Raw genomic sequence first — 17187 nt, 5'->3', positions numbered from 1 at the left:
TGACCTGCACATCAGTTTAGCACGGCAGAAGCTCAAGTTATGCCTGGTTCACACTACACGATTTTTGCCCTGATTTTCGCTCGGCGACGGGTCAGCGCTAGGTTCGGGAGGAACTCGGTGTTCGCTCTGCGATCAAAACTCTCAATCAATGTGTGAAACAGCGAGGGGAAACACAGGGGAGAGGTTGGAAACAGGTGGTTCAGGGGCGTAATATAGTTTCTATCAGAATACATCAGCACGCGAGTTTTACAGTATTTCTGACCTGATCTCTACAAAACAAAATATTTATTAACCTCCAACTCACTACAGAACGATCCATGCTGCTCGTGTTGCCAAATCCACTCAGATTCCTTTATTTTTCTCTGTTTTCTACATAAGCGCACAAACTTTGATCTCTCGCTGCTTGTTGATGTGCATGTTTGGACGTGGTATCATTAAACCTTTCATCACTTCTCACGTGTGTTTTCGTGACAAAACGTAGTTTTGGAGACCAGAGAAGCTCGCCTGTGATTCCAGTTGGAGATAGATGGTGTAGTGTAAAACCCCCCTATCACCTGTAAATCGTGCAGTGTGAACTGTACAGCGACCCGGCAAATCAGAAAGTCGTGTAGTGTAAACTTGGCATAAGCTGTTCAACAGCCAGGTGTATGTTTACATTACATTTACAATGTTGTAGTGTGTCAGACATTTAAAATAATAATACAAAATGAATGTTACTGTTTTCTGTTTTGGATTAATTATTTATGTAAACAAAATACACAAATATTTTTAATAATGAGTGTTTTTTGTACAATTATCACATTTGTTCTCTGAACATCTGTACATATTTAAACAAAACCTGTTAATGTAACTCAAATATGCCTAAATGTGTTGAATCGAAATCGAATCGGAAATCGAATCGAATCGGGACCTTGTGAATCGAATCGATTCAGGAAATTAGTGGCGATACTTAGCCCTATTAAGGGCCTTGCTCAAGGGCCCAAGAGCAGCAACCTGGCAGTGGAGGGGCTTGAACCAGCAACCTTCTGATTACTACCTGATTAGTACCTTAACCGCTAGGCTATGGCTTAGTAATGCTTGCATGCCAACTGCTGGCTCTGTTTATTATGCTTTTATTAATAATCTAGCCTTAATCGTTAAGGAAAATGTGACACGCCAAACTGGTGATCCGTTCCCCTCTCGCTGTTCCTCTCTACCTGATAGTGCTTATCCATTCATCAGCTCCGCGTAAAGCAAACCCAGTCACGGCAGGGCTGCTGGATCAAGCGGATATTTGCGTTTTCAGATCCCCCATCCCAATGTCTGCTTAATTACTTACCACATTAAAAACAGATCAAGCAAGAACCCTGTGCCAAACGCCATGTCGTGCGTCATTGTCTGGTGAATTCGAGTCACTCTCTTGCACACGTTCAGTCTCTCCAGGACACACGAACAGAGCCGTGTGAAAGAGCTCGTCAATCCTCCGGCATCTCGTGAGGTTAAGAAAACACACAGTCAGATTTGGCTGATTAGTCGAGCAGATTTTTCACTCGCTTGCTAACTCACTGACCCTCTGGAAACACACCTGTTCCTGCTCAGCACTCTTCACGCTTCTCCTGCTTCATCTGCCCATTTGCTTTCGAAACAAAAACATATGGTTCTGTACTACAGTGGGACATACGCTAGTGTGTTACTTTACACCTCTAATGAATGTTTACATGCACACTGATGATACTGTTATTATTAGACTTTGTTTTGTTTAAGTTGTCTGATTATTACCCACAATACTTTCAGGAATGATGGGAATAAATCCACCTCAATTTCAGTTTTAATCTACTTAATTGCAGAAATTATATACATAGTGTTATATAGTGTTAGTGTGTGTTGTGCTGGTATGAGTGGATCAGACACAGCAGCGCTGCTGGAGTTTTTAAATACCATGTCCACTCACTGTCCACTCTATTAGACACTCCTACCTAGTTGGTCCACCTTGTAGATGTAAAGTCAGAGACGATCGCTCATTTATTGCTGCTGTTTGAGTTGGTCATCTTCTAGACCTTCATCAGTGGTCACAGGACGCTGTTCACGGGGCGCTGCTGGCTGGATATTTTTGGTTGGTGGACTATATTCTCAGTCCAGCAGGGACAGTGAGGTGTTTAAAAACTCCAGCAGCATTGCTGTGTTTTATCCACTCATACCAGCACAACACACACTAACACACCACCACCATGTCATTGTCACTGCAGTGCTGAGAATGATCCACCACCCAAATAATACCTGCTCTGTGGTGGTCCTGGGAGAGTCCTGACCATTGAAGAACAGACTAAAAAGAGGTTAAAAAAGTATGTAGAAAAACAGATGGACTACAGTCAGTAATTGTAGAACTACAAAACTCATGAACAGTGAGTGTAGAAACAAGGAGGTGGTTTTAATGTTATGGCTGATCGGTGTATATATATAATGCTTTCACATCATCATCACATGAAAATCTTCTTCCCCTTAAAGCTTCTTTGAGCGGCCAAAAAGGTGGAAATCAGATGGCACTAAATCCAGACTATAAGCTGTCTCTCAGTCTCTCAGACACACCAATATACTGTATATATATATATATATATACGTACACTACCCAGTTGTATCGCCTCCACTGCTGCACACCCCCTAACACACACCCCTCTGCGACAAGTGTGCAACTGCCACCACTTATTTTCATCTACCAGAGACGGGTTCATACAGAAAGTAGTATAATGCAGTGAAGAGGAATCTATTGGACCAACTCTTCCAACAGACACAGTCTGTGGGGATGTCTGTGTACACAGCCAGGTGGTCGATAGCATTTCTAAGATTAGAACTCCGATCTCAGTGGTGGTGCCCTAGCGCATTAGATGGCTGCAGCACCTGAGCGCCTGTGCAGAAATACTTTTAATCAGATTTGATTGGATTCTGACAAATGCACATGCACATAAATCTGACTTACTTCAATGCAAAATGCTGAAACTACAATCAAGAAAAGTGTTTGTATGAGGAATCAGCACTTCACCAGAGCATTTAATCTCTGTTTGAAATGTTGCGCTTGTGAAATGAATGGTATGAATAATTGCGATTTATAATTGCATTGTGCAGTTTGAAGGCGTCATCAATTACAATCTGAGCAACAGACAGCTGGCATGCCTGGCATCTAAACCGAGTACCTGAGTGTATCATTATATGCTCCACGCCAGGCGCTCACTTGGATTACATTTATAAACTAGACAGATGATTGTTTGGTAGTAGTAAGTTTTTCCGGTCGTTTATCATTCACAATTGGGGGTGTTTGTTCACCCTAAAACGGTTAATCCAACTTAGATGCTGACTTGAGCCTGGAAATCATCTTAACCTGCCAGATAGGAGGATTTTCTACATAAGCACATGCAAAAAAAACACAATCAAGAAACCTTAATCCACCTAATGGTGCACAAACAATTAACAGTATGCCCTTGTTGCATCCCTAATATAATGGCATCATGAGTATTTTTTTTCTATTTAATTTATGCATTTTCTCCCATATTTAGCGTAGTCAATTTGTCTTCCGCTGCTGGGGGATCTCTGATTGCAGTCGAGGTGGGTATATTGCTGCTCACGCCTCCTCCGACCTGCATGCAGCCCTTAGCGGAACCCTTTTTCACCTATGCACTCTGCACTCTGTCTGCCAATCGGGGTCCTTACACAGTGTTTGAAGACCCCACCCACATAGTCCGGTCATCCTGCCCTAGCAGAGACGTGTCTGCTGCAGGTACTGGCAATTATGCCTGCTAGATGATGCCCAGCCGACCGGTGGCAACGCCGAGTTTCGAACCGAGGAGTTCAGAATCTCGGCAAAGGTGTGCAAGCGGAATATCCCGCTGCGCAACCTGGGCGTCATCATGGGTAATTTTTAAGACCCTACCTAATTCCCGGTCATAAAACTGCATCACAGACCGCGAATTGAGCCGTTTCCTGTGTAATCTGCAATTTGCTGTGAAATTCAAAATTTAAGGTTTGTGTTTAGCTAAATAACGTTTTGCATTTGTGTAGCGTTCAAGTGCCTCACGTTTGCTGGTTAATTTGCGCTTTGAGGCGGTCCTAGCAATCCAACGGCAATTCAGTTAGTAAATTTAGTCAAAATCTCCAAGATCTCAAAGTCTAAAGCAGCTAAAAACACTAAAACTTCCAATCAAATCTGTGGACGCAGAGGGGGGTGTCAAAACAATACTAATATTTTTGTATTTGAGACGGAGCCTCGCATTGTCGCTAGTTTTACATTCAACTCCTATGGTAAGCTGTGCGGTGTATTGTAGCTTCCATTTCTTCTCTCATTCAATTCATAAGTGTTATTTAATTATGGCCAGTCGTAGCCTAGTGGTTAAGACACTGGACTAGAAATCAGAAGGTTACCGGTTCAAGTCTCATCACTGCCAGGTTGCCACTGTTGGGCCCTTGAGCAAGGTCCTTAACCCTCAATTGCTTAGATTGTATACTGTCACAACTGTAAGTCGCTTTGGATAAAAGCGTCTGCTAAATGCTGAAAATATACATGGACACTCCACGCTGGACCACTGTGCCACCCAGGCACCCCAAAAAAATTCATGACTGCCATAAAATGTGGCACTTTTCTTTAAAAATCTGTGATTATTTTAACAAGGTCTGTGAAATTAGACACATTCTCCCATGAATTTAGTAGCACCCTAGTAATTTGAGTAATTTAAGTTATACGCCTTCACATACTATATAATTTATATGTGAGGAAAAGTGCTGTATGGATTAAAAAGGCACCAAATTATTTTAGTCTACAGAGTTTTATAGGTTTGTGATTCCAGCAGCTATCTAAACAATCATTTTTATTCAGCTCGTTGGGTGCAATATCTTATACACCCTTGTGGTAATAGCGGCCCGTGGTAATGGCTTTCCATACTGTTAATTTCATAAATGGCTGGGCAGACCACATAGAATTTTCTGCTTGATAAGAGGAGCCACACTACCCTGACATCCATCAACTGCTGTTGATTCAAGGCGTCTGAGCTCTCCGGAACATGCTAGAATGTAAAATAAATGCTATTTTATTATTAAAGTCTAGAGCTGCAAGCACTAGTGACTAGCACTAAAGTATTCACATGTAAACTAAACTCGAGCATTTTATTATACACTGATCAGCCATACCATTAAAACCACCTCCTTGTTTCTACACTCTGTTCATTTTATCAGCTCCACTTACAATTACTGACTGTAGTCCATCTGTTTCTCTACATACCTTTTTAGCCTGCTTTCACCCTGTTCTTTAATGGTCAGGACCCCCAATGAGCAGGCATTATTATGGTGGTGGATCATTCTCAGCACTGCAGAGACACTGACATGGTGGTGGTGTGTTAGTGTGTGTTGTGCTGGTATGAGTGGATCAGACACAGCAGTGCTGCTAAAGTTTTTAAATACTGTGTCCACTCACTGTCCACTCTATTAGACACTCCTACCTAGTTGGTCAACCTTGTAGATGTTAAGTCAGAGCTGATCGCTCATCCGTTGATGCTGTTTGAGTTGGTCATCTTCTAGACCTTCATCAGTGGTCACAAGACGCTGCCCACGGGGCGCTGTTGGCTGGATATTTTTAGTTGGTGGACTGTTCTCAATCCAGCAGTGACAGTGAGGTGTTTAAAAACTTCAGCAGTGTTGCTGTGTCTTATCCACTCATACCAGCACAACACACACTAACACACCACCACCATGTCAGTGTCACTACCCATATAATACCTGCTCTGTAGTGGTCCTGTCCTGACCATTGAAGAACAGGGTGAAAGCAGGTTAAAGCAGTATGTAGAGAAACAGATGGATTACAAGTGATTCTATATGGTAAGTGGAGCTGATAAAATTGACAGTGAGTGGTTTTAATGTTATGGCTGATCGGTGTATACTAATACCTGCTTACCAGTTCTACAAACTGACCTAGAGATTGATTGCTGAGATAGCACATGAGCAAAACTGCTGAACTTGTTTAACGTGCTATGGAGTTCATAAAGCCTCGCTAATAAATAGGCATTAAGGCATTCCTGAGAGATGAGAAAGGAAGCGACTGAACAAACAAACAATAAATCTGTTTATTAAAAGCAAATATGCATTCATACCAGGTCCAGGGAGATGTCTGTATCGACCCGAAGTGAAAGAGGCCGGTGGTAAATAGCGAGTGAGGATATGCACTATGAATGGAGAGAAGAATTGAGACATTCCTTCTAGCTTTTTTATTCATGTGTTTCAGTCACGGAATTGTTAAGAGGTGTAATAAATCAATGATATAAAGGAGATTACATGCTTTAAAATTTGCAACAACGGTTTAGGGAGGGACTTTTCCTGTTCTAGCGTTATTGTGCCACTGTGCACAAAGCAAGATTGGTTTAATAAACTCCAGTGACCAGACCTCAGAGCTACTGAACAGCTTTGGAATGAACCCAGTACCCAGCCCAACAAATTCTCTTTTGACGAAATGGGCACAAATTCCCATAGTCTTGTGAGAAATCTTCTCAGAAGAGTGGCTGTTATAGCTGGGAAGATCACAGAGGTCATTGTATTTCAATGCCATTTGTTTTTGAAATGCGATGTCCAACAAACTCATGGTCAGGTGTCCAAATACTTTTGGCCATATAGTATAGTCTACAAAACAGCCTTTTAAACATATTCATTAAGTGCTTAAGAAGCACCTCTATTAATATTTATCCAAGCAATGCTTGTCACTGACAGTCCTGTCAGCAATTTCACAGCTTTCCTTTATTTTCAACCAAACCTAATTTTATTTAGCAGCAGGAATCAAGTCCATCCTCAAACAAGTCAAATAAACACACACACACACACACACACACACACACTTACTTCATGACGACAAGCAAGTTAACATCAGACCATGAGCTATTTGCATAAACATAAACGTAGCCAACCTTTGCAGCTATAACAGCCTCTATTGCTGTGGAAAGACTTTCCTCGAGATATATGATTGAATATGTGCCTACTAAGTCAAAATAGCATATATGAGGTCTGTTCGAAAACCTAGTGAGCTACCTTGCTGCCTACTGCCTCTAATAAGACATCACACTTATGAGTCAGGTTATTCAGACACACTATTTAGACAGTCATTACATCACCACAGTTTAGCTTACTAAGCCAACACAGTTAGCCTCAGACCATTCAAACCAATGGGCTGAGGCAGCACAACCAGCTAGCATGCCAGCTAGCATCTCCCTCCGTGTACTGATAATGGTTAAATTGTCACTGACAAGCCCGGATTTGCAAATACATTACACTTGTCCACCTTTATACAAATTAAAAATTAATGACAATTTATTTACATTTGAAAAGAACTCCGCATTTGTCCGCCACATTTGTCATTTCTTGTGAGAAAAATTGTGCCTTACTGAATGCTGGGATTGCCTTCACCACTAAGGAAGCACCGAATGCTTCCTCATTATTCAGTCAGATTATTGATTTGAAATAAGGCACCTTAGTAGACAGCATTTTAAGGTACAGTGGTACCTCGAAACTCAACGTCAGTTGGTTCTGGGAGTGGCGTCGAGTTTAAAAGACGTTGAGTTTCAAACTATTTTTTTCCCATAAGGATGTTTAGGAAACCTGTTAATGCGTTCCATGGTCCTGTGGAACTGCATATATTTTAGGCTAATGTAAAATAATGGGGTTGTTTTTGACACTTATACACTGAAAATAATACAAATATAATATAAAAACACTGAAATACTATTGCAAAACAGTTAAAAGTCACTAATACAATAATTTAATACATTAAGTGACATTAAGGATTTTTTTTTAATGATTTTAGACTCTAGATTTTAGTCATTTTAGACTCTCAGAGAAGCTGATTCTCACAATTTCTCAGAACTCCGAGCTGTAACAGTTTAAAATTGAAAAATGCAGATAAACACAGATACACGTGGAGCTTTCAGAGTAGATTTGACGGTTATTTCACACAAATGCAGATTCGTCTCATATTCATACTTTGATGACCTTTCATCAATGTCAAGCCGAGCACTGAACAAAGCAGCTGTTCATTGTTAATTTAAAATTAAATAAATATATATAAAAAAAACTTAACACACTGAGTTTAGGGGAACAAATTTCTCGACGAAGGGCGTTGAGTTTCAAAGATTTTGAGTTTAGGGGACGTCGAGTTACAAGGTATCACTGTATCTAAGAATTCGAACATCCTTCTTCTTGGGAGCGCGTAGGATGACAAAATGCTGTCTACATAAAGAGCTCACTAGGTTTTCGGACAGACCCATGGGCTCAGGCACTAAGGTTACACAGAAAGTGCCTGGCTCACAACTGACAGTTCAGTTTATTGTCACGATTCTTACAGCTACTCTCGACGACCTCAAATAAACTAAAATAACAAGTTTGACAGATTCCTACTTTTATACTGGAGTATCGGGCAAATACCTAAATCAAGGCCATTTAGAAATAATCTTAAATCCATATTTGCATGTGCAGACTTAGTGGAATTAAAATCTTAATGTGCTTTTCTGGAGGGGATGCGCCTGTCAAGCAGACATGCCGTTTTTGGCACGGTCACTGCCCAATGCGTGCTGCGCCTGTGCAATTATTGTTTCAAACGATCGCTCCGCACAAGTAAATTTCTCTCAGCAGCACTTATGCGTGTTAGATCGGCTATTAAATCCACCATCAGCCTGTGAAAATGAATTTAAATGCTATTAAACAACATAATTAATCAAACAATGACTTCTTTGCCAGATAACAGTTAATTGGTTAATTATTAACACCACCGCCATGAAATAATAATGTGTTAACGTTTAGTGCAGTTACGGTTATAAAAAAATTGTATTTTTGACAGGCCTCATTTGAATGTGTTAAATAGCAGAACAAATACATGGTGTATCAGACTTACTGGAAGCTACTGTAAATCCCCCATAATAAAAGGAACTACCAGTGTTTAAATGCACATAATGGAAATACCAGTACCACATTATCTGCACCAGTCAGTGTGGAAGTTGTTATGCACTTGCACACACACATGCTTTGCTAGTCTGCCTTGCATTGTCGGGGTCACAACAGGGCCTATATCACTTAACGTTTCAAAGGAGCTTTGACTTTAATAGGCGCCCACTTTGACCCCAAACTGAGTGACTGACCTCAAGGTGAATGACTGAATTCTTGTGTTTGCTTGTAAAGAAGAGTAAGCGCAAATGCCACACGACAGCAAGTCACCCTTATCAAAGAAACTGGATTCTCCAATTTGCTGGCGGCTCTGGGTGTTCGCTGCCGCCTTTTTAAGCACTGCCACAACTCACAAATTACAAATCCCAGAGTAAAATAATAAAAGGACATCCTTTCTTTTTTTTTCTAGGCATATCTTTCATTTACCCACTTCAAAGAACATCAAAACTATTACCTGTGCCAAATCCTAGTCTTTAATTGGCTGGCTATTTGATCACGAGGTATAATTGAACCAGTAAATACCATACTAGTGTTATTCCTCCAGCTAATGACACATCCACAATCATAAAAAGCTGATCTGTCATTTGCTCCTTTTGTCTTATCTAACACCAAGAACATCAAGGCAGGTTTTAAAACCCTGTCAAATTAACACAGCTCAGACCTTACTTATGCAATCAATGGTATAATCAAAGCATGGTGGAGATTTTTAAAGACGTTTCTCCCCCCCACCCCGCCCCACCCCACTCTATCTGTGACTGAACAGCTTCAAAGAACATAGGAACCTGATTGCCTTCTCCAGAAACTAATCCTGATCTCCATCATGAGCCAGAGGATCATCACACAGATCAGACAAAGCTTTCTGATCAAAGAAAGACCCTCACCGTCAGCTCACATCCTTGCAGTCGTGTCCCTCGAACGAAATCTATGCCAAGATGTAAAACCAGATGAACTAATGTGAGAAAGCTTCAAAAGGTCATGTGCTTATTAATGATAATGAGTGGTAGCGTTATTTTTCTCAAAGGTTAAAAGACCCTTTATGGCATCTACAAACATAAGCCAAGGGTTTGAACGTCTATTAAGAATTAAAAGGATAAAAAGCTCTTGTTGTAAAAGTACTCGTTGATGCAATGTGCCTGAAAGCTGCTTGGTAAGCAGTACATTCTGTAACAGGGCTAGATGTGCCTTGTGTTTTATGTAGCTGTAGATAGATTCCAACACACCTGCAGAGAGGAAATAGAACCTATTTGCGGATATGTAATCAAGGTAGAATGATGATGGATAAAAAAAAAAGCGGAGGACAACTGCAAACAGATAAGCACCTGATAAAGAAACTGATAAGGAAGCCAGGGGACCAGGGTCTTGGAAGAAGTGAAAGCCCTACTACACAAATTCATGCTTTCCCTGCACATAACTGGGGTTTTACAGGCCAATCCAACTCAGAAAAAGGAATGTCATGCCACCACTGGGGCAATTTGCTCTCCCAACAAGCTGTGACACTAGGAGGAGTTTCCAAAACTAAACAGAATCCTGACATCCTCATTAGTAGAAAACCAGACCGGATCAAACATTCTGGCATTATGGCTTCAGAGAAATGCAGGGATACCAACCAAGGAGCTGGCGAAGAACACAGAGAGAAGCCGTGATGTATATATCGCGTGATCGTCAATCACTTAAACGTTTGGTGAAATCTAAATATAGAAAAACTACAGTAGAACTCAGGGACATGTTTAACAGTGAAAGTAAGAGCATTTCCACATGCACAATGCAAAGGGAACTCAAGGGATTGGGACTAAACAGCTGTGTAGCCTTAAGAAAACCACTTGTCAGTGAGGCTAACCGGCAAAAACGACTTCAATTTGCTAGGGAGCATAAAGATTGGACTCTGGAGCAATGGAAGGTGGTCATGTGGTCTAATGAGTCCAGATTTATCCTGTTCCAGAGTGATGGGCGCATCATGCCTAGTCCCTACCGTACAAGCCTGTGGGGGCAGTGCTATGATCTGGGGTTGCTGCAGTCGGTCAGGTCTAGGTTCAGCAACGTTATGTGCCCAAAGACTGAGGTCAGCTGACTACCTGAATATACTGAACGACCAGGTTATTCCATCAATGGATTTTTTCTTCCCTGATGGCACGGGCATATTCCAAGATGACAATGCCAGGATTCATTGGGCTCAAATTGTGAAAGAGTGGTTCAGGGAGCATGAGACATCATTTTCACACATGGATTAGTCACCACAGAGTCCAGACCTGAACCCCATTGAGAATCTTTGGGATGTGCTGGAGAAGACTTTGCGCAGTGGTCCAAATCTCCCATCATCAATACAAGATCTTATGGAAAAATTTATGCAACTCTGGACAGAAATAAATGTTGTGACATTGCAGAAGCTTGTGGAAACGATGCCACAGTGAATGCGTGCCGTAATCTAAGCTAAAGGGGGTCCAACAAAATATTAGAGTGTGTGACCTTTTTTTTGGCCAGGCAGTATATATATATATATAAAGAGAGAGAGAGATAGAGAAAGAGAGAGAGAAAGAGAGAGATAGAGAAAGAGAGAGAGAGGGAAAACCTTCATTTGGTAATGAAATACAATATACAATTTGATTTCACAGCTGCTGCTATAGCATTTAAACTGCGTGAATCTCAAATATTACTTACTAACAGATGATTGCAACAGTATTGCTTATGTAAAAATGCACTATTAAATTAATTGGGGTAAGGTATCATTTATACAGCATTATTCAACATTTTAGAGTCTAATTCGTTATTTTTTATACATTATTGCTTACAGTGTCGCTAGATGTTAATCAGTTCATTTGAGATACAGACGGGTGATAAAGTAAAGGGGGAAATGCAGATGTTTCGGACACCAAGCTGTTAATCTTAAAACACTAAGCATCCCCCGGAATTTTGGTTTTGGATTAAAATGGAAGAGAGTGCAATGGGTTCAGAAACACAAGCACTGATCCTCAGAGATGTAAAAAAGAAAGGTACAGACCTTTTAAATAAAAAAAAAAAGGTTCAGGATCCTTTTTTCCCCCAATACCAGATCCAAGTCGAGGTGCAATTAAGCTGTTAACAGTACCAGTTTGCACACGGACCCCAAACAAAGATACACAATCAGTTAAAATATGTTAGAGAGCAAAAGCAAGCAACAGCAAGATTTACTTGGCGTCTCAACAAAGCAGACATAGGCAGCAACTTAAGGCTTTAAAGAATGGCCTCTGTTGAGATGCCAAATAGTGTCGTTAAAACAGAATTTTTCCATATGCCATCTGCCTCGACTAGAAATAGGCCATGTGGTTACGACCAAATGGCACAATTTATTTCAATTACGATTTGCCTGCTGAATGATCCAGAGGCAGGAATTTTCTCAGATCACGTTAATTTATTCCTTCTTTTGCATGTACAGGGACCTCCGCACCACCACACGGCATCAAAGGGCACATAAATACACACGTTGTATTTCCTATTCACATAAAGAAAGAGAGTGAACAAGAACAGCTTTAGTGTTCCAGGAGGAGGAACCCGATGGGGTAAATGCTGGAGTCTAGAAGGAATACCAAAGAACATCTGTTTTCGACAATATTAACTTTAAAAAGTATGGCAATAGCAATTAATCTGCGTAGCTCTAAGCATTCTAACAGACGCACACATCCCAAGGAAATCCCAGACCTAGTACCAACCAATCATATATAAATTGTCCTGTTGAGACTATGACCATATAGACAGCATGAGAAGACCGGGTCGGAGAACATCCTTTTATGTTAAATGTGTAAAATCCATTAGTTTCTGGAAAGAGTTAACAGCAAGACATTCCAGCCGTGTTTCTCAATGAGCTGACACTTGCTGTGAGTGACTGATGGTAAAACGAGACACAGCATGTTCACATAATTCATCTTGCTTCTTTAATCCTCAGCTTTGAAATACTGCTTACTCTGCCATACAGCTGTGCTTAATAGTGTTTTGTCTTTTGAAAATCTAAAAAACGAGGGCCGCATTATCTTCCGTCGCTTGCACATGTGGCTTTTCGGAGCAAGAGCTGTGCTTTATGAGGACACAATGGCAGCCTTCAAAGACTGCTTTTTCAGCTGTTAATTTCAAAAAGGGCATTTGAATTCGACATGTGTCTCGAATGCAGTCTAACCCCAGCGTGTTGGATTTGACAATGGGGAGTGGTTGGATCGTATACTCAGAGATCAACCGGCGCGGATCTTGAAGAGAGTGACGCTTTGTCAGAGCGCGCCGCCTCACCCAGCTGTGCCTGCATGAGGATCAGGAATTCTACAACTTGCAGTGACGAGTCGTAACTTGCAAACAAATTGCCGGTTATTTCAATGCTTTGGAATTATCTTGGAACGGAAGGTTGTTACTTAACAAAGAAATGTAGACAGTGGAAAAACAATGTTTGAAAAGCTCATAAGGACCGGTTTGTAAAGGAATAACATTTCAGTGCAAATACCAAGGCTGTGAATGCGCAGTCCTTCTCCTTCATCCACTTTGCCATGTTTGTTTGTACAAAGCACATAAATCTAGTGCAAAAGCAAATAAGGAAGGGGTACCTGAGAAGGTACAGGAAGTTATTATTAAAGGTACATAAGATGACTTTAAGGACCTGTTTTGTTACATTTACCTCTTTAAAGATACTTGCTAAGGGACGAAACAAGGTATAAACTGGTTCCTCTTTACATTTTTCCATGACTATTGTATTAAGGCTGACACTGGAATAAAATGCTGGATGCTGGATACACTGATTCACCCCATACATCAATGGTCAGGACCCCAACAGGACCACCACAGAGTATCCACCACCCAAATAATACCTGCTGTGTACTGGTCCTGTGTGGGTCCTGACCATTGAAGAACAGCATGAAAGGGGGCTAACAAAGCATGCAGAGAAACAGATGGACTACATTTAGTAATTGTAGAACTACAAAGTGCTTCTATATGGTAAGTGGAGCTGATAAAATGGACAGTGAGTGTAGAAACAAGGGGTGGTTTTAATGTTATGGCTGATCAGTGTATATAGATCATAATATAATGTTCTCGACATACATAAACCATCTAAATATATCAAGTGTATGTTATCATTAATGTTCCAATAATAAAAAACACATTTACTTGATACATAATTTAGATATTTTGAGATGTAGATCTGTTAAAGGGGAAGCCCATGCTGTCACGTACACATTATTTTGTTTCACAAACACAGCTTTTACGGCTGGCTGGGCTCAGTGCAGTGAGAATTCAGGGCAAGTCTGTTCAAGCCTGGGAGCCGCCTCCATGTCACCGTTTAAGAACTTTAGAGGTCATGAGGTAGAATCAATTGGGAAATGTGCTATTGTGGAGTAGTTTATTGCAAGATGCCCTACCGTGAGCCGTGGGGTTGCTGGCCAACTCCCAGAGCAAGAGACAGCTGGGTGATGGTGCTTAAAATGCAGGTACATCTAGATCCCATCGTTCTCAAGCTGCGGCCTATGACTCACACAGCGTTGCCCGTGCTTGTATACAATAGACCTATTATTACTATACAATAATAGCTGAATAATATGCATACTGTGGGAATAGTTTGTCACTGGTGAGCACCACTGATCTAGACTTCAATGCATTATAGTTACTTCACCTGTTGTTTAAACTACTTTCATTTAATTATCCTAAGTAAACGCTTTAAGCTGACCAATGTCACAGTGGGTCCAAAGTCTATAACAGAAACACTTAAAGCCTGCAGGGAATTTACTTAATAATTCACATCGTCTTACACCTAGGGGCAATCCGGAGTACCCAATTCACCTTACCATATTTTTGAAAGTGAAAGGAAACTGGGGTAAATGTATGAATCCCAGACACACCTGAAGAGAACATACAGGCCACACAGTAAGTAACCATTGGTAGGGGTTGAACCTGGGATTCTGGAGCAGGATATTGTATTACAAACGTTACCTGAAGTGTGACTGTGTCATCCTGCTGATTTATTATTTACACACACCGGAGTACCCATAGAAAATAGCTACTAAACATTAATGAATAAATACTTACAAAATTGTATAGGCGCATTGAATTACTCTATAGTAAAGTATGGATTAATCCCAGTGATCTCATGGCTCTAATACCATAGGACACATTACCTTGCTAAAGTATAATGTAACTCCAATTACATATTACACCAAAAAGGCCTTCGCAGAGAGTTTTAAACTACTACATCGAGGACTCGTAGTGAAATAGGTTGAAAGTGTAGTAAAGCAAACGTGTGGTAGTGGTTGAAATGTGTTATGCAGATGAATTTTTACAGCAGGTACTGGTGATATGGCCATGTTTGATGTAAAATGATAGATGCACAGTACATAAATGGAGGGGGGGACTTGGTTAAACCTCAAAATTGACACTGGTATCAATTTGCTGTAAAGAGGACTGGACTAGAATTGCTTGTGTTATGCAGTAAAACCAGCCACAGGTGGCTTGTCCAGGTACTAAACAAAGAAGAATAAAGGTACAGCTTTTGTATTTAAGTAGACCGCTTACTTCCTTTCTGTTTTTACTGGGAAATGAGTTTCTGATTCAAAGTTACCAGACAAATTGATACAAACTCCAGTTTGAGCCAGTTCATTAGAGAAAACAATGGTTGCAGTATGAATACTCCTTGTGAGGCAGGGCACGTTGAAGACGTTGTAGGGTTTGCAGGCAAGTTGATAAATAATAAATGACTTTAATATTAAATATTCCCCAACAATGTATCAGAAATTCTAGATGTTATGATGAAGCATACAGTACACTTTATATCCAGCAGATTTTACACATTTTATCAGTTCTACAGGTTCTATCAGTCAATCACCACAGTCATCACAATTGTAAGCTAGTGGTGCCGCATCACTGTCGCCATCTTCCTGCGCCGAATGTCATTTTGGCAGATTTTCTAGTTCAAGCCAGGTATTAATTTTACCTTTTATACAGGTTCGTGTTCAATCAGTAAAATTAATTTTAGCCTAGCAATGAAGCATTCTGACCAAAAAAAAAAGCGTATACATTTTTGTCTTTAAAAACACTTTATAATTTAAGGTCACGGTATTCCGTTTAGTTCCCATAAATAGTGCTTCATAAACAGACCTTTATACTTTAATTTTACATTTACTGTATAAAGGTCAATAAGTAAAATAAGGGAAAGTAAATTTCACTTTAATAGTAAATAAAAACCAGCTAATTTCACATTTTAAATTTAAGGAACGTTTATGAACTTATGCACATGTTGTGTAGATTAATCCGCGCTGTATTTAAAGATCCCTGATAATACTACTGTAATTCGGTCGCCGTTAAACGATATACAATATGTTTTAGATATATTAAACAAATAAAGACTTAATCGTAAGAATAGAGTCTAACCTACTTTTTAAGACCATTACTAACTGTGCTACCTTGTTACATTAACGTATAAATGATGCATTAATGAAAACGTATGGAACACCGCCGCGACCTTAATGTATTACACAGAACTTCGTACTTACGCGGTGCGTTCAGAAGAACCAGCACGAGTATCCAAAGCTTAGCAAGCATCGCCATAGTTCGTGTTCCAAATACCCCAATATTCAAGAAAGCTGAGTCCCTTCGACCCTGGTTCGGATCCTAAAAACCGAGAACTAGTCGGAGGGGAAAAAGTTCGACTGGATGTGTGTAAGAAAAGCGTGCACTTCGAAGATGGTTTGCAGCCGTTTCTTTTCCTTCCAGGCAATTCCGTATAATGTAACTCGGATCCGACACAAAGCGGTTAATCGCCAACAGATGTAGAATTCTGTAGTCGAAATGATACGGAAGGTAGAAGAGAACGCAGCACGCTCGAGTAACTGCAGTTTCAGCTCTGCACAGATCCAACTAGAAATGCTGCGTCCCGCTCGGTGTGTCCAAAGCTCCTGTCCTTCTCTCTGTCTCTTCTCCTGCAGCTCCGGGTTTGCAAGCAGGCGGGAGATGTGTTACAGAAGTGTTACCGCTTCAAACTGCAGTTCCCAGCTCTGTTCTTCACCGCACAGACAGGTCTTCCTTACTTTACTATAAAGTCCATTAGTAATGCGAAGTTGTAATGTAATTCTTGTGTCTCCCCAGGCCGGGAGAACAATGAGATATGCGATTATAAGCAGATATTCCGCAGTTGAGGATGCAGAATGAACCCGCACAGTGTTAGTTTTGCAGATAGGCGCAGATACACTGTACTGTACTGACTCACAGCTACACACTCAATCACCTGAACTGACGGTGTAACGGACAGCG

At 40.7% G+C, this 17187-nt stretch overlaps 1 protein-coding gene across 1 annotated transcript in view; it reads right to left on the bottom strand.

Annotated features, from left to right (window-relative positions):
* nectin1b (nectin cell adhesion molecule 1b) overlaps window positions 1-16933 on the bottom strand; it is a 194473-nt gene extending 177540 nt beyond the window's left edge. Inside the window, exon 1 of the mRNA XM_063005271.1 lies at window positions 16431-16933. Coding sequence (XP_062861341.1) covers window positions 16431-16485 — 55 coding nt within the window. The 5' untranslated portion in view covers window positions 16486-16933. The remainder of the gene's footprint in view (window positions 1-16430) is intronic.
* Window positions 16934-17187: the final 254 nt, after the last annotated feature.

Source organism: Trichomycterus rosablanca, chromosome 11 (assembly GCF_030014385.1).
Source record: "Trichomycterus rosablanca isolate fTriRos1 chromosome 11, fTriRos1.hap1, whole genome shotgun sequence".
In the NCBI taxonomy this organism is placed as follows: Eukaryota; Metazoa; Chordata; class Actinopteri; order Siluriformes; family Trichomycteridae; genus Trichomycterus; species Trichomycterus rosablanca.
Note: the sequence above shows the minus strand (reverse complement) of the source record. Positions and strands in the feature narration are given on the sequence as shown.